The 19,011-nt window shown below is 44.1% G+C and overlaps 1 protein-coding gene across 1 annotated transcript in view; it reads left to right on the forward strand.

Annotated features, from left to right (window-relative positions):
- The first annotated feature begins 1,266 nt into the window (after positions 1–1,266).
- NRDE2 (NRDE-2, necessary for RNA interference, domain containing) overlaps positions 1,267–19,011 on the forward strand; it is a 67,690-nt gene continuing 49,945 nt past the window's right edge. Inside the window, exon 1 of the mRNA XM_065403633.1 lies at positions 1,267–1,435. Within this exon, the coding sequence (XP_065259705.1) occupies positions 1,267–1,435 (169 nt within the window). The remainder of the gene's footprint in view (positions 1,436–19,011) is intronic.

A 19,011-nucleotide genomic window follows, 5' to 3' on the forward strand; every position in this document is an offset into this window, starting at 1 on the left:
CCCCCACCCTCACTCTCTTTCACTGGGCTGGGGCAGAGGGTTGGGGTGCGGGACGTGGTGAGGGCTTCAGCTGGGGGTGCGGGCTCTGGGGTGGAGCTGGGGATGAAGAGTTTGGGGTACAGCAGGGGGCTCTGGGTTTGGGGGGGCTCAGGGCTGGGGCAGAGGGTTGGGTCCTAGGCAGGGGGGCCAGGAGGCTCCACACGCTGCTCTCGCCCACAGGCACCGCCCCACCCCAGCTTCCATTGGCCAGTGTGGAGCCGGTGCTCAGGGCAGCGCATGGAGCCCTGTTGCCCCCCTGACTAGGAGCTGGACCTGCTGGCCACTTCCGGGGCACAGCTTGGTGCCAGCCAGGACAGGTAGGGACTAGCCTGCCTTAGCCCCGCAGACCAGACTTCTAATGGCCCGGTCAGCGGTGCTGACCGGAGCCACCAGGGTCCCTTTTTGACTGGGTGTTCTGGTCAAAAACCGGACACCTGGTCACCCTAGTTTGCTCCCCCTCTGCACCTATGAGCCAGAGAAGAGCTGTAGGAGAGGTGTCCCTTTCTGCTCAGGAAGGATGGGAAGCCTGTGTGTGGACACAGGCGCCAACTTTCCTTGGCGCCGGTGGATGCTTGCGCCCCCCCACCCCCGCTGACTCCGCCCCCTCCCTACCCCTATTGGACCCCTCCCCAAATCCCCGCCCCGGCCTCTTCCCCGAGCACGCTGCATTCCTCCTCCTCGTGGCGCAAGCGCTGGGAGGGAGGGGGGAGAAGCAGAATGCGGTGGCGCGCTCAGGGGAGGAGGCAGAGGCGAGCTGGGGCGGGGAGCTGCCAGTGGGTGCAGAGCACCCACTAATTTTTCCCCTTGGGTGCTCCAGCCCTGGAGTCAGCGCCTATGTGTGTGGAGGCTGCACATTCACATATCAAAACAGAGCTTTTCACCCATGGAAATCAAGGCACTTAAGTGGCTTTCCTAAGCAGCAGCACACCCCGGTGTGTGGAGGGGAGTCGGGCTGAAGAGGGGAGTGTATCTCTCCAACACTGAGAGAGCCCCAAAGGGTGTCAGGCCTAAACTGTTGGGCAAAATCCGCCCTCTCCCATGAGTGAGAGAACTGTCGCGGGAAGCGATTGGATGATCGCGAGGAGGCTACCGGGGCGTCTTCCTTTTGCTCCCCCCACGAGCGGGAGCATCCGCACGTCCAGGCAGCCTTGGAGCTGTACAGCTGCCCAGTGACTTCCCACCGACGCCATTTTGGGAGCAGGGGCAGGCGGGACTACATTTCCCAGCATGCCGGGGCAGCGAGCGGCGCCATCTTGCCTCGTTGGGCGGCCGGGGTCTTCTTGGGAAGCAAGAGGGGAGGAAGCTGTGGTTCAGCCTATGGCTCTTTTCCCGGCCTTTGCCGGCGCCGCTGAGCCCGGGGAGACGCCAGCCAGCGGTAGCGAGGGCTCCAGGAGAGGTAACGTCCTCCTAGGGGGTCGTCATCAGCGGCCTAGTGCTCTGTAGTGAACCTGCCCAAGTCCCTCTGCTCACGCCCCCAGACCGCCATCCAGAAACCCTGCTGGGTCTCCTGCTCCCCATAGAGACCCCTCCCCGCCCGGCGCTCCCCTCTCAGCAACCCCCCGGTGCCCGCCCTGCACACACGCTCCCTCCCAGGGGTGGCTCCGCTTCTGCTGCTCCGTGCATGGAGGTGAGGGCCGGGGAAAGCGGCGGCATCAGGTACACGAAGGTGCCTGCTGCCCACACGTGGGGGTGTTAGTTATGTCCGGCTGTCAAGGTGACCCCCGTTTTATGCCCTGCAGTTGGTACCCGGGAGCGCACTTACTGAGTTGTAATACATGCGTTCAGTGAGGCTACTGCTGGGAAGTCAGGGGCGTGTGCGAAGGCTATCAATCCTCTGGCACACCTCCCCCTAACTTGTGACTGCGCTGGGGGTATGGCGATCTAAAAACACCATGAACTTTGCTGATTTTCAGGCCCTCTCCTCGGGGTACACATCTTTCCCCATGTATTCTTTGTCCAGGTTGTGTTAACTTTGGACAAAGTTGGTTTTTATTCCTTTTACCCAGGTCCACAACACAAATATGGTTTCTGTAAATAAAACTATCATTTTTGTGTGAGACAGTAAGACGATTGCAGAGAAAACCTAAAATAGTGACGCCTACAATTTTTTCCACGAGAGCCCACCCTCCTGTGTTATACAACAGTGGTTCTCAACCTTTTTCTTTCTGAAGCCCACCCAACATGCTATAAAAACTCCATGGCCCACTTGTGTCACAGCAACTGTTTTTCTGCATATCCAGAAGATTAAAAGCCAAGCTGGCATTAGGGGTAGCAAGGTAATTGTCCGGGCACCATGGCGCAGGGGGCTTCGCGAAGCTAAGTTGCTCAGGCTTCACCCTGGACGGTGGGGCTCTGCTTTCTGCCCTGGGGCTCCAGCAACTCTAACCCCGGCTCTGCGCTTTGGTTTTTTTGGTCTGACCCCCTGAAATGTGCTCGCTGCCCCCCAGGGGGCCTTGGACCTCTGGCTGAGAACTGCTGTTATGCACCATGCTGTGCATCCGCTATATGGCACTGTAACCTTTGGTACTGCCCTCACAACGAGGGGACCTTTTAGCCACTTTAGGGGACCTTGTTGGGTAGTGAAACCTGGACAGGATAGATGGTACTGGTTAAAGTCCCAATCCTGCAAATTACATTGCATGGGAAGACCTCTGTGCCCATATGGAGATCCAGTAGGTTTTTTTCATGGATGCAGGGCTCTGACCACACATTGTAACTTGCAGGATTGTGACCTTAGCTTAACCTTACTGTGTATGGACCTCATGTCCCTACAACAATCTTTCATCTTATAGACTTGAAGGCATATAGAACAAGAGCTTGAGACTGAAGTTCAGATTTGGGTTCTGTTTTTTAGCACTATTTTTAGACCACATTTTGTCCACAAGTAATTTTTTAAAGAAATCATTCATTTTAGGAATATTGACACTTTAAGAGGGAATCATTCAATTACATTGCACTTTCTGCTGTATTTTGTTCTGGTTTTTAAACTCCTAATTCTGAAACTGAGTACAAATATTTTAGATATATTTCAACCTCAGAGGCTCAGTGCTAGTTCACTTTTTGTGCCTGAGATTGGAGAGGTAGTGATAGAAAGTGATTAGCAAACTAACACATAATTACTTTTCCAGAATTTGTGGAAATATCTTCTATAAATGATCAACTTCCACTAATTAACAGATGAAGCATATTTTAGTAATGTTATAACAATTAAATATTAAACAAAAATAACTGTTATACTACCATAAACTGTGATCCCATCAAATTTCACAAATGAAATAGAATAAAATGAATACTTGGCTGAGAACTAGGTACTGTAGAATGTGGTGTTGATGAAAGATGGCACTCTTTCCTTGGTGTCCTACCTGGGTGTAGGGGTCATTGTGCTGCTGAATGTGTCTTTTTTTTTTTTTAGATGATACATAAAACTGAGGTGCTCTTTGGTGATCATTTAAGATTTCTGTGCGTTTTTTTTGTAAGAGCTGGGGTATTAACTCTGATGCCCTGGCCAGATTTCATTTTGGGTAATTGCATTCTGCCTACCTATGCTTTCCCCTCCGTTTTATTTGGATTTTTATAGTTTGACTTCTTGTCTGAAACTTTTGCTCTGCCATTTTGTACTCTAGACGTCACTGCAATTTAGTGGTGAGTGAAGTGAAGGGATGTTATGAAGTTTAATTAGGACCCAATTCTGCAGAAGGCTACTACTAAACATAGTGCTTACTAATGTGAGCAGCCCCTTGATGGTAGTCTGTAGTACTTATAAGATTGGGCCTGTATTTTATAATGTGCCTTAAGATCCTCCAGTGAAAAGTGCTTTAAAAATGAAAAGTATCAGTAGGTCCCACAATTTGTGCTAGAACCAGACTTTTAGAAGTTCGCAAAGCAAAAAAGCTTGTTTTGAGATTCTTGACATTGACTCTGCTATCAGGTACTGTGAGGTTTTTTCAGGTGGGAAGGGTAGAAAGAGTCCCATGCATTATCTTTCTGGTGTTATGCCTATGACCATGGAAAATAATAGGAAAAATTAAATTTTAACACAAATTATATAGACCAACAATATGCCAGGTGTTTTTAAAAGTTGTATTAAAGTGAAGTTTCTTCCTTGAAAACTGTACAATTTTAGGTAAATGATGATGAGATGTGAGGAATTAAAAGCAATTCAAATATTTCTTCCCAGCTTAGTATTTCACTGGAGATTATTTACAAGTAGGCTTTAACTAGGTACATGTTATGTAATGGAATAGTTGTTTAATTCTCCCCAAAGTATTAGGTTGGCATGGTTTGCCATTTTGTACAGAGTAGCAAGAGCATTTTTAACATCTGGCTGGTATAAATCATTTAGGGGGAATCTATGCAAGTACATTGATTGTACCGGGGGTGGAGTTGGAGTTTCTACCATGATTCTACAAGTTTAAAACACAATTCAGTCTTGTCTACGCAGGCAAGATTGGGCTATGGACATAGTCAAGGAATTAATGTGTTTATATAAATCATTTCTCAATGTCAAATTGCCTTTGTTTTACGGTTTTAAGACTCAGATTTTCAGTGGTACAGCGCACCTACAACTCCCAGTAAAGTCACAAGGAGCAGTGGTCCCTAAAAATTAGGCCCCATATAACAGAATGGAGGGATGGTGTCTGTAGCCTCTGTTTGCCAGAAGCTGGGAATGGGTGATAGGGGATGGATCACTTGATGATTACCTGTTGTGTTCATTTCCTCTGGGGCACTTGGCATTGGTCACTGTTGGAAGACAGGATACTGGGCTAGATGGACCTTTGGTCTGATCCTGTATGGCCGTTCTTATGTTCTAGTAATAAGATTGGTAATGCAAAAATATTTCCCCCCTTATTGGGGTACTTTTACCATTTTATATCTCAAATGGTTTTATTGTCAACTAAAACTTAGCACCTATCCACGTTAATTGTTTAAGGGCCTGATTCTGTGCCTATTCTAGTCAGTGACACAGATTTCCTTCACTTCAGTGGTGCAAGATGCCTTATTTGTTTAGGAAGAATTTCTGAGGCACTGTTATCTAACAGATTGGGAATTGGAACTCCTGGGTTCTGAACATTGTACCAACAGTCTCTGTGACTTTGGACAAATCACTTAGCTTCACTATGCCATCTGTAAAATGAAGCTAGTTCTTTATATAATGCAAATGGTGAGAACACTTTCTACTAAGTACAAAGTATTATTGTCAATATTTAAAATTTAAAATCAAACATGAAATGTAAAAGTATTTACTGTGCAGTAGTTACTTTTTATACAAACTTATGAAAAGTATTTCAGCCAAAATAAATAATTACTCAATAGTGAGTTATTACATATTTTATTATGTAGGTAAGCAATAATTTATTAATAAGGGAAGCTGTGTGGTTATACAGAATACCTGCAGTTCTCAAGTATATTGTTAGGCATATGGCCAAAAATATAAACGTGTTCAATATATCTTCTGGGATAGGTGTAATGATTTTAAGGAGGGCTAACTGACTTATTTCCAGTCCTGTGCTGTTATGCCACATATCTGCACAACTTGAATCTTTGCCAGTCAGTCAGTTTTGTCTTTCATTATGTTCATCTGGGTGATATTGCACAAGCTAAAATAGGCACTTTACAAATTCTGCTGTGTTTGTGTAAACAAATAAATAATAAAAATGTCATATACACAAAGGACCAAATGCTGATCTAATTAAAATTCTGTAAATCCAGAATAATACCATTGAAGTCAGTGCAGTTATTCTGGATTACACAGGTATAAATTAGATCAGAGTATGACCAAGGGATCAAACAACTTTTTGTCTGGGTAGTTTTTGGTAGGGTAGTTCCTATCTCCCTCCCCTCACTTGCCCAGAAAAAAAAAGCACTCGGAAAGAACATTGATGTTATGGCAGAAGTTGATAAGAGCAATTCCTATTTATGAATATGTATTTCAGTGATAAAAATTAGGAAATAAGGCTGTCTTTTATTCCAACACACTGTGTGGCATTGACTTAATTATTACTTTAGGTCCTCATTATGCAATTGTGATGAGTGTAAGTTGAAGCTCCATGGATCTTGAATGTAGAAAGACTGCAGGACTAGCCCAGAATCAACCACTCTTGATATTTCCTGGAAAACATAGGGACTGCAGCTTGAGCCTGAACGTGTAGACTGTAGTTTTGTAGCCCTGCAGTTCGAGCCCTGTGAGTCTGAGGCTAGGTCTACACTACAGCGGGGGTCCGACCTAAGATACGCAACTTCAGCTACGTGAATACCGTAGCTGAAGTTGCGTATTTTAGGTCGGCTTACCTGGCGGTGAGGACGCGGGAAAGTCGACCGCTGCCGCCGACTCCGCTGCCGCCTCTTGCCGAGGTGGATTTCCGGAGTCGACGGCAGAGCGATCAGGGATCGATTTTACCGCGTCTTCACTGGACGCGGTAAGTCGATCCCCGATAGACCGATTGCTACCCGCCGGATCGGCGGGTAGTGAAGACAAAGCCACAGTCAGTTGACCAGGGCCAGCTGTGGCCGCGCTGCATGTCTATTATCACAGCGTAGACATGCCCTAAGAAGCATTCTCTTTAGAATTAGTTCTTCCTATATATCAGTTCTGAAGTACTTCAGTTACAGGGACTGTGTAAGACAATACTTTAGCCTGTGAAATTCCTTGTTTCCTACCTGGCTTGAGTAACATTGTTGATGGCTGAGTCAAATATCTTTAAAGGTCACTTACATGGAAATTTTCCAACATAAGTCCCACCAGAGTGGATTGATTTAAATCAACTTTCGATTTAGAAAAAACTGAAGTACAAAGAAAGATTCTTTCTTATTGGTTGATATAACCATTAAAACGTTGATTTTAACTAAATAGATCCTTTACGCTAGGTTTGGTGTATTTTTTGCTGCCTAGGAGGGTATGCTATAACTATGTGCATTTATTTAAGCAATTATCCAGTGTAGTGTTATGATTGAGCTTTGGGGGCACTCCCAAATAATTAACTTTTATGGATAATATGGATACGGTATTTGTAGTGTATGGGCCTATAGAGGGTGTGTGTGTGTGTGTATATATATATATATGTGTGTACATATGACACCACCTCATAACCAAGCATAACAATCCTTTTCCAATCTGGTGGTGTAGTCTGATCCTTTTACTTTGGTACTGCAGATAGCAACACATTCCTATTCGGGCAGTTACAATTACCACCTATATCCTCAGTAGTAGTAGGCTGAGTGATTTGAAATACTGGGATAGTTATTATTGCAGTGTGTCCCACAGTGCTATGTATATAAAAAGTAAAACAGAAATTTGGAGTAGTGACATTACAAATGAGGCCTTTATGTATAATTTCTTGTAATTAGCTACAGTACTGTCCATCCATGTTATAGGTTACCCTTACTGCTGGTTGTCACCCTCTAGGATAAGCTTCGCTGGGCAGGAAACAGGAGCGGCTAGCTTCTCTGTTCCATTGGTTGCATTCCTATGTGATTTACCAGTAGCTGACATAGGTCCAGTTGTTTCTTATAGCTGCTGTCTTCCAGATAACGTACTCAATGGACAGTAACCAATTTATCCAACATTGCTGTGTCAGGATTTAGTATTGGTACTCAAGACACTGAACAAGATTGTTTTGAATAACATGTGCCTCAGTTAGGACCCAGATTATGACAGGTACTAACTGGGAATTTGTTTACACAATTTATAGTTTCTATATAACTTAATGATTATTTTACCAATTTGTCTTTTCCTTGCCTTCATGTTGTTTGCTGCCATTCATTTGTTAATTTTTACCAGTGTGTTGGTTAAACAGCTTTGCAAAGTTATGCACATTGTAAATGATGTACAGCAATAATACAATACAGCAGTAATACAGCAATAATACAGTTGCTTTTACACAATAGCCAAATTCAAATTAAATGACAGTTTAACCTGGTCTATCTAGCTAGTGGTTTCTAGCTGATTGCCAACTTGATTGTTCATATATGGTAGACTGAGGTGTAGTTGACCAGTCTCTTATTTATAAAGCACTTCATTTTTCTTTTCTTGGTGCTTGGGGCTTCCTTCACTGTATACTGATATCTTCTGGTGTTTTTGTGGTGTGATATCTTCTGGTGTCTTTGGTCTGTGGGATGCAACCTTAAACAGCTAGTTAGTTAACATAATAAAAGTTTTTTGTTTGTTTTACATTTCTTCTTGTTTTCAGTAACCCAAATTTAATACTTATTAACTTAGTGTGTTTACAATGTAATAGATACCAAGTCTTTTATAACACAAGCTATACTTTTGCAGTTGTTGTATAGACATTCATTTTTCACTTGAGGTGCATTACTAATATTTTATACTAAATTTAATACTTAACTGCTAAAATAGATGCTCACAATCTTCTGTGAGAAGGTGTATTGCTTTTCCCTGCTGAGCACTCCGTTTTACAAAAGGGTTAGTAACATAATTTTTACCAAGCTTTTTAGAGTTAATTTGCTTGTGATACCAATTCCACTTTTAACTGTTTAGAATCACAAACTTTAACAACCACTACATAACATAAAAGAAAAGTGTATAACAATTAAACTAAAATACATTTTAAATGCAAGTTCATGCAAACACTTTGAGGGTATTAAATTTTTATGATACTTTATTGCAGGGGAGGGCAAACTTTTTGGCCTGAGGGCCACACCTGGGAATAGAAATTGTATGGCGGGCCATGAATGCTCACAAAATTGGGGTTGCGGTACGGGAGGGGGTGAGGGCTCTGGTTGGGGTGCGGGCTCCGGGGTGCGGCCAGAAATGAGTTCAGGGTGCAGGAGGGGGCTCGGGGTGGGGTGCAGGGGGGTGAGGGCTCCGGCTGGGGGTGCAGGCTCTGGGGTGGGGCTGGAGATAGGAGTTTGGGGTGTAGGAGGGTGCTCTGGGCTGGGACCGAGGGGTTCGGAGGGTGGGAGGTGGATCAGGGCTGGGGGCAAGGGGTTGGGGGTGAGGGTTCCGGACGGGGGTGTGGGCTCTGTGGTGGGGCTGGGGATGAGCGGTTTGGGGTGCAGGCAGGTGCGCCGCGCTGGGATTGAGAGGTTTGGAGGGCGGGGTGAGTTCAGGTGCAGGCTCTGGGTGCAGCAGCATGTCCCTTCTCTAGCTCCTACGCGGAGGTGCGACCAGGCAGCTCTGCCCTGTCTGCAATCACCGCCCCTGCAGCTCATATTGGCTGCGGTTCCCGGCAAATGGGAGCTGCGGGGGCGGCGCCTGGGGCAGGGGCAGCGTGCAGAGCGGAGCCCTCTGGCTGCCCCTTCACGTGGGAGCCGGAGCAGGGACATGCTGCTGCTTCCGGGAGCTGTGTGGAGTGGCCCCTGACCCTACGCCCCGGCTGGAGCGCCAGAGGGGGGACATGACGCTGCTTCTGGGAGTCGCGTGGAGTGCCCCGCCCCCCCGACCCTACTCTCTGGCTGGAGGGGGAAAGCCCCAGATCCCGCTCCCCAGCCAGAGCTCGAGGGCCGGATTTGCCCACCCCTGCTTTATTGTGTTTGGGAGCCAAAGGTGGAAACCTGTTGTAATTGTTTGGTTAGCTTTATGCATAAATTGTTATTTTTAAACATTTTTGCTATGACATTCTTATAACTATATTTAAAAGTGCAAACAAGTTTATAAAAACCCAAACAAGAAATTAACATTTTGTTAATATTACCTTAATCTTAATGTTGAGGTTTCCCCTTACATTTTTTCTTTGAATAAAAAATAAAAACAAAACAAAACTGTGGTTAATAAAAGAGAATTCTTTTTGTTTGTAATTGCATTATTTGTTGAGGCATATATTTATAACTGAGGCCTTTTTGAACTTTGGAAAAAATGGTAATATTATTATGATGGGTTTCATGGTTATATCCCAATCATAATATTAAAATAGTGTGGTACCACTTATATTTTTTAAAAAAAGGTTATAAAATTGACTTGTTGCAGCAAAATAAAAATAATTTAAAAAGTAGTCACATGACACACAACATGCATGACATACAGGACAACCTTACAATTAAAAATAAATGGCGCCAGAATTCTATTTAAGGCATTAAGGCATTAATAAGGCATTAAGAATTTAGTTATTAAAACAATGCATTTAAAACAAAACCAAGCAGATAAAAGGGTTAAACATTTAAATAAGCAAGTTACTACCTTTTTATTTAAAACTTTTAATAAAAATTGATAATTCATATTATTTGCCAAATTTCTGTTGTTAATTTAGTAATTTAAGGCATTTTTCATTACTTTATATTAACTTTATTTTAGAACTCTGCTATTTGGAAATTAGGAATGCCCATGTTTCAAATATTAGTCAGTGGTTAGGATTAGAAACAGAGTCTGCTTGTCTGTTACTTTGCAACCGTATCTTCAAGAAAGGTAGGAGTAATTCCAGCTGTTGCATTCCTGAAGGGTTAAAATAATTAATTTACTAGATTAATTTAAAGTAAGGTTTTTACCTTGTTTTCTCTTTGTTTTGTTCTGGTTTCAGCTGCTTTATCTTTTGGAGGTTTCTTTAAAAACTTTAATTTTAAAACAAAGAGAGAAAGTAATAATGTGGAGAGGCGGAGGAAAAGGTTGGGAGCAACCTAGGAAAGTAGGGAGACCTGAGCCAAGAGAGATTAACTCTATCAAGATGTATTTAGGTACAGACAGCAGCAGCGAGTTTAGCAAACTGAGAAAGGATATAAAGGAAAACTTAACCAGTATGTAAAAATATTTGAGAAAGAAGGTTTATATTTTTAGATTTGAGCGAGGAGTGTGGTTCCGTAGGTTAAAGCAGTTGGGAACCTGCACCCCTGGTTCTTATCCTAGCTCTGAGAGGAGAGCGGGGGTCATTACTTGCTCTGGCAAAACCTGAATTTGTTCCTCCAGTGTCTGTTGTTTTTGTTTGCATGCCAAATGGATTGCAGGAGTGCCCTTTTTTGCTGCAATTCACTGTTTTTTGGGCAGCCCCGTGTGTTAATGCATCAAATCTAACCCGCTTAATCTCGTTTTTTCATTTTGAAATTCTTTTTTATTCGCTCTCCTACAGGGTGGATATAAATCAATGATTTTAAAAAAATAAAAAAAAACGGATTTTTTTATTTAAATCAAATTTTTTTGAGTTAAATTGGATTTTTTGGATAAAATGCTTTTTGAGGAAAAAACCTGTCTAAAGATCGTTTTAATTAAGATACATTATAGCTCAAAGATATCTCATCATGGAATAGGGATTATAAATTCTAATTCTATAGTATGAGACAATATATTCATGTAATGTTTAAGAAAAGTTTTGTAAATTAATGATCTAGAGGATGGTGTGGACTGCACCCTCAGCAAGTTTGCAGATGACACTAAACTGGTAGGAGTGGTAGATACGCTGGAGGGTAGGGATAGGATACAGAGGGACCTAGACAAATTAGAGGATTGGGTCAAAAGAAATCTGATGAGGTTCAACAAGGGCTAGTGCAGAGTCCTGCACTTGGGACGGAAGAATCCCATGGACTGCTACAGACTAGGGACTGAATGGCTAGGCAGCAGTTCTGCAGAAAAGGACCTGGGGTTACAGTGGATAAGAGGCTGCATATGAGTCGACAGTGTGCCCTTGTTGCCAAGAAGGCTAACGGCATTTTGGGCTGTATAAGTAAGGGCATTGCCAGCAGATCGAGGGTCGTGATCATTCCTTTCTATTTGACATTGGTGAGGCCTCATCTGGAGTACTGTATCCAGTTTTGGGCCCCACACTACAAGAAGGATGTGTCAAAATTGGAAAGAGTCCAGCGGAGGGCAACAAAAATGATTAGGGGGCTGGAGCACACGACTTACGAGGAGAGGCTGAGGGAACTGGGATTGTTTCTTCTGCAGAAGAGAAGACTGAGGGGGGATTTGATAGCTGCTTTCAACTACCTGAAAGGGGGTTCCAAAGAGGATGGTTCTAGACTGTTCTCAGTGGTAACAGATGACATAACAAGGAGTAATGGTCTCAAGTTGCAGTGGGGGAGGTTTAGTTTGGATATTAGAAAAAAACTTTTTCACTAGGAGGGTGGTGAAGCATTGGAATGGGTTACCTAGGGAGGTGGTGGAATCTCCTTCCTTAGAGGTTTTTAAGGTCAGGCTTGATGAAGCCCTGGCTGGGATGATTTAGTTGGGGATTAGTCCTGCTTTGAGCAGGTGGTTGGACTAGATGACCTCCTGAGGTCCCTTCCAACCCTGATATTCTATGAAATGAGTTCCAATAGGTCATGGATTAGGGACCCAATCTTATGGGGTACCAGGGGCTTCTGTATAGATTATTTAGGTTAATTTTTCTATCTACCCAATGGGACTCAGTTCTCAGTCTAGAAGATACCATCAGAGATGCTTAGTTTTTCAGTTCTCAAACTGTGAATTTGTGTCTCCAGAGAGAACATGCTTGTTAACAGCAAAAATGTTTTTAAATAAATAAATAATATTTAGAGGTGAGAAATAACAGACCTCATCTCTATTGTCCCCCTGCAAATTTGTGTACACAGAGTCAATCACTTACCTCTCTCTAAAAGTGCAAAGTTTCAAAAAGTTCAATGAATAGAAAATTGTTGGGGGCGGAATAGATCTGGACAAGGAGAAGAAGTCTGGAGATAAATGTGAGAAGGGAGGGACAAGCAGTAGAAATAAAAGTGAAACTGTTCGAGCAGCATATTCTTGAAGTCTTTCTGAGTGTAGCCTTCATTGATTTGAGACCTACCATACTATTCTCTCACTAGAAGGGAAAACCTATAATGGCAGCAGGCTGTAAAAGAAACCAAGTTTGGGAATAAGAACCATTCAAGAAATACATGTTTGCTGATGATGTTTTAAAGAAAGTCACACTGGTGAACTGGTGGAAATCACTTCAGTACTTGGATTCAGAAACTGTTGAAGTGATAATCTCACTTTTAACAGCAGTAGCTTCTTCTGCTGGTTTAGAAAGACTATTTTCTTCCTTTGGACTAATTCATTCCAAATTGAGAAATCATTTGGGACCTGAGAAAGCAGGAAAGCTTGTTTTTCTTTTCCAGATTATGAACAAACAGGAAAATGAAGGTGAAGATAACTGAATTAAATTTCATGTAATTATTTTAGTTAAAAACAACCTGATTTTAAAAAACTTGAATGTTTAACTAAATTCAAAAATTCATATGCTTGTTTTGTTAAAATATTATATGTTTGCTGTTGAAGAAAAAAATCCAGAATACATAACATTGTTGTTTTAGTTAAATAAAACAATTTAAATGTCTGTCTGGTGACGTTCTCCTCCTAATACAGCAAGCGTGGCCAACCTGTGGCTCCGGAGCCCCATGCGGCTCTTCATAGTTTAATATGCGGCTCCTTGCACAGGTGCTGACTCTGGGGCTGGAGCTACAGATGCTAACTTTCCAATGTGCTGAGGGGTGCTCAGTGCTCAATCCTCTGTGCTACCCCAGGCCCTGCCCCCACTCCACCCCTTCCCCCGAGCCAGCCATGCCCTCACTCTTCCCCCCCTCCCCACCAGAGCTTCCTGTGCACCGTAAAACAGCTGATCGCAGCAGGCGGGAGATGTGGGGAGGGTGGGGGAGTCACTGATTGCCGGGGCTGCCGGCGGGTGGGAGGCGCTACGGGTTGGAGTGGGGGGAGCTGATGGGGTCTGCTGACATAGTACTGTGGCTCTTTGGCAATGTACATTTGTAAATTTTGGCTCTTTCTCAGGCTCAGGTTGGCCGCCCCTGTAATGCAGCATGGCAAGAAAATCCTCCAAATATTAATGATAGTTCACCTCCCAATGACTTCATAAATATCTGCTTCAGTTACCTTTGGTAAATGAAATAACCAAACAATCATTCATTTTCTGATAAAGCTGTAAAACTAACCTGAAAAGTTTTCAAAGTAAATCACTTTAAAAATGTATAGTGCAGGGGTCGGCAACCTACGGCACGCGTGCCAAACACGGCACACAAGCCGATTTTGAGTGGCACGCTGCTGCCTGCCGCGGTCCCGGCCCCCAGCCCCACTCAGCCCCCCCGCCCACCGCTCTCCCCTATGGGGGCAGGAGGCAGAAGCTTGGTCGGGCAGCCAAGCTTCCCCCCTCCCCCGCTTCTTCCCTCAGCATGGTGCTTCCCTGCCCCTCCTCCTCTCCTTCCCTGCGCTGATCAGCTGATGGCCCTTGCGAGGGGGAGGGGGATGAGTGGCAGCGTGCTCGCTGCTCCATAGAGGAGGCAGAGAAGAGATAGGGACGGGGCCTTGGGGAAGGGGGTGGAACAGGGCATATCCCTTCCAGCCCCCTGCCATGAGCCGCTCAGGGCAGGGGGCTGGGAGCACCCCCACGAGCCAAGCACCCCAGCCTTCTGCCCTGAACTCCCCCCCCCACCCAGCTGTCTGCCCTGCACCCCCACAAACCCCCAGCCCTCTGCCCTGACCCCTGAACTCCCCCCACACACCCAGTCTTCTGCCCTTCACCCCCCACACACCCCCAGCCCTCTGCCCTGACCCCTGAACCCCCTCCCCCCCAGGTCTTGGGTCCCGGCTGCTGGTCCCTTGCCAGCCGGCATCCCGGCCATAGGCCCCGCTCAGCCCGCTGCCGGCCTAGGTGAACAGAACCCCAGGCTGGAAACGGGCTGAGCAGGCTGGCGCCGTAAGATCAGCATTTAAATTTAATTTTAAATTAAGCTTCTGAAACATTTTGAAAACCTTGTTTACTTTACATACAACAATAGTTTAGTTATATAATATAGACTTATAGAGAGAGACCTTCTAAAAAACGTTAAAATGTATTACCGGCACGCGAAACCTTAAATTAAAGTGAATAAATGAAGACTCGGCACACCACTTCTGAAAGGTTGCCTACCCCTGGTATAGTGTGTACCTGTGACGTTGTGCAGTCTATATGGTTTTATAAAAACATGATAATAAGTGAATATAATGTAACTGGGATGTGCTTCATGCAAAAGGTCTCTTGTAAGGTATCATTACAAAGCTTATAATCTACTGAGTGTGATCATCTGATTTGTATAAATGTACCACTCTTGTATCTAAAACTAGAAATATAAAATATAACTCTGAGGGCCTATTGTAATTATGTAAAGTGTGGGCCATTAATGATGGTTTGGAATCTTGATGACTCCCATTGTCTGCAGATGGCTGTGTTTACCTGTGAGTCTTCCTGTATATGTGTGTGCTGGCAAGTGAGTAATGAAGTCTTGCAGTGACATGTGATCATGTCACCTGAACTGGAATCCATCTTTAACCTGGTGCTTTTCCAGTGAGGGGGGGTGGAAACCCAGAGGGACAAAGGGTTCCCGCCTTATGCAAAAGATATATAAAGGGGTGGAAGAGAACAAAGGAGAGAGAGGAGCCATCATGAAGAATCCCCTAGCTATCACCTGAGCTGCAACAAGAGCTGTACCAGGGGAAAGAATTGTGCCCAGGCCTGGAAGGTGTCCAGTCTGAGAAAAAACTTACCGAAGCATCTCTGAGGGTGAGATTATCTGTATTCAGTTTGATTAGGCATAGATTTGCGCATTTTATTTTATTTTGCTTGGTGACTTACTTTGTTCTGTCTGTTACTACTTGGAACCACTTAAATCCTACTGTCTGTATTTAATAAAATCACTTTTTATTTAGTAATTTACTCAGAGTATGTATTAATACCTGGGGGAGCAAACAACTGTGCATATCTCTTTATCAGTGTTATAGAGGGCGAACAATTTATGAGTTTGCCCTGCATAAGCTTTATGCAGGGTAAGACGGATTTATTTGGGTTTAGACCCCATTGGGAGTTGGGCATCTGAGTGCTAAAGACAAACACACTTCTGGGAGCTGTTTTCAGGTAAACTTGCAGCTCTGGGACAAGTGATTCAGACCCTGGGTCTGTGGTGGAGCAGACGGGAGTGTCTGGCCTGGCAAGACAGGGTGCTGGAGTCCTGAGCTGGCAGGGAAAACAGGAGCAGGGGTAGTCTTGGTACATTGGGTGGCAGCTCCCCAGGGGGTTTCTGTGATCCAGCCCGTCACAGTACCTTCTAAAAATGAAACCTACATCTACGTGAAGAATACGTATTAAGGTTATAACCAGGAGCGGCGCCAGGGTTTTTGCCGCCCTAGGCGGCAGCGCTCCTCCTCAGAGCATTTGGAGGCGGGGAGCCTTCTGCTCCGCGTCTTCGGGGTGCTTCGGCGGCGGGTCCCGGAGCGAGTGAAGGACCCACTGCCAAAGCACCCCGAAGACGCAGAGCGGAAGGACCCCCGCCGCCGGGGACGGCAAAATGCCACCCCCCAAATCCTGCCGCCCTAGGCAACCGCCTAGGGTCGCCTAGTGGAAGCGCCGGCCCTGGTTATAACAACCAACAAGAGTGCACTTTTATGTAGAAATCCATGATTAAATCGAGTCTTCCTGACTAGTGATTTAAATCAAAATCCACCCTGCTCCTCTACGATCAAGTTTATCTCCTAATGTGCTCTGTGAACTGTTCCATTTTTTCCTTCATCTGATTTACCAATCCTGTGACAGTATTGTTTGCTACTTCTCCCTCCTGGGCACTTACTTCTGATTCTGATAGGCACCAGTTTAGGTCTTGGTTTAAGTTTTACCGGATCTTGGCTTTTATCATACGATGCTGGTTGCAGTGCAGTGGCCCCTATTTTATTTTTTAATTTTGCTAGGGCCACCTTTTCCCATTTCTGTTCCCATTCTTCAGGCACAGGGTAGCTACCTGAAGCCTGCTGTTGACCACAAATATTTATAGCAAGGGACGGCACATTCTTTTTTTGGTAGGTTTTTTACAGCTGTTTCCAATGTTATATTCTGTTCCTGTGCTTTCTATCTCTTGACTGTTTGCCACCCTGTTAGGAGAGTGGGAGCATTCCAGGACTGTGTGGCTTCTCCTGCTTTTTTTAACTCTTTCTTTGTTTCTGTTACTTGTCCCGCCAATCTTGTGGCGTGTTGTCTTAACCATTTAACAGCCATGGCCATAGTTTGCAATATTTTACTTTTATTTTTTAAGGCTATATTGTAGTCTCTGCACTACAGATTCCATTACATGTTTTTTCCCCACCTTATTTTTTAAATTCACATGGACCTCCTTTGCTGGCAACCCAGTGTGTCCATACCTTATCAAACTTTGTGGGGCTTTTTAGGGAGGGGCTAAGGGCTTAGCATGTAGCTTTCTGCCATGTTAGATTACGATTCTTACAGAGGATAGCTCACTTACTTACCAGATCAACAGTCGGGGTCACCAATGTTGTCAATGTTTGACTCTGTGTGTGTGTGTGTATGTGTATGTATGTATGTTCTTTATGTGCTGTCCCAGCTCTGCGCAGATAGTTGGCACAGCAGACCTTAATCAAACTGCCCAATGACCACAACATCATTAAGGTACGAAGGCGCCCGGCCAGGTTTATTGTTGACGAAGCACGGTAATAGCACTTCGTAGACTCTATGAGGATACCGAGACATGTATGCCCGTGACAATGAACCACCTCAGTCAGTGGCAGGACTTTCCACTGTCCCGTAGGCCGGACGAAGGGTTAAAGCAAGTTATCCCAACATTTATAGACTGAGACAAACAATCTGGGATAAACAACTTGCATATCACCTTACGTGTTGCATGACATGTTTGTTACCTCTCCTTGTACTTGCCCCCTGATGTTTCAGACAAAACATTCCTATTTACCACCTGTCTTTGTACCTTTACTCCTGATGTTTCAGACAAAATATCTCTATTCATCACTTTTGTCAAACCATTTTATCATGTACTAGGTTAGGGTGTTCTTGTGCTGGCCTGCTGGAATGTATTTACATATTCGGTGTTTTTTAGCAATGCTAGCAATATTGGTGCCGAGTTTGTGTACTGGTCACTGATTTGCAGGCAAGCATCTGCTTTTGTTATGGCCTGACTGTTGCTCATAGCATAACTTTTGCTGATTTTGGTTCAGGCCTCAGGCCTTACACCAGGCCCATGCTTCATGGCTCTCTCTTTCTACTACAAATAACTTAGTATATTCAGGATCTTATTGATTGTACATTTTTAGTATGTTAGAAAATGGTGAATGATATATTGCTTATGGACTAGATAATTCACATTTTGCTTATGATTAAGGATAAGATTGTCACAGAGGTCATGGATTCTGTGGTTTTCCGAGACCTCCCTGACGTTTTCTGCTTCAGCCTCGGGCGGTGGGGGGACCCAGAGCTCCGAGCCGCTGTGGGGGGACCCGGAGCTGCTGCTCCTCCTGCAGTGGGGCTTGGGCTCTCTTCTCCCCCCCTCCCCTCCCCCGCAGGACTTGGGCTTTGGTCGTCCCCGGTCAGCCCCTCCCTCCATTATTTTTAGTAAAAGTCACAGACAGGTCATGGGCTTCTGTGAATTTTTGTTTATTGCCTGCAACTTGTCCATGACTTTTACTAAAAATAACCCTGACAAAATCTTAATCTTACTCATGATTTGTGTCAACTGTTAGGATTGTAACTGGAATTTAATTACACACACCCAACAGCATATAAAATGAATTATTAAACAAAATATCCTTAAATGTATTAATAAGAGAAGTTTATGTATCTAAAACGTGTTTCACATTTATAACTAAATGATTTATTAACAGAGGGATTAACTGTAGTCAGTGAATTAGGCTGATTATTTCAGGTCACCATGGGAAAATTTTCAAATATGCCTGTGTGAAAGTGACTGGAATTTAAGTTCCTAATCTTGCCTAAATCTGTTGAAAATGAGACAGTTTACTAACTTACTTAGGCTGACCTGTTGTGCCATATTCGTAAAGCTTGATCTCAAAAGTTAGATGTTTTCCTCCTAATTTTTTCTTTACATAGAAAAGTAGCTTTTAATTCAGTTTTTGATAAAGGCTCTCGGCATATCTGTTTTTTATTAAAATGTTTGAATAGATTATAATAAATTTAGGCTTTAACATATTTTGTAATAAAATCAAATTTCATTTTAAACAAGTTTATCATAAAGAGAATTATTGTTATCAAAATCAAAGAAATCTGATTGTAATTAAAAGTCAGATTTTTTTTC

The sequence above is a fragment of the Emys orbicularis genome, chromosome 4 (genome assembly GCF_028017835.1).
Source record: "Emys orbicularis isolate rEmyOrb1 chromosome 4, rEmyOrb1.hap1, whole genome shotgun sequence".
In the NCBI taxonomy this organism is placed as follows: domain Eukaryota; kingdom Metazoa; phylum Chordata; order Testudines; family Emydidae; genus Emys; species Emys orbicularis.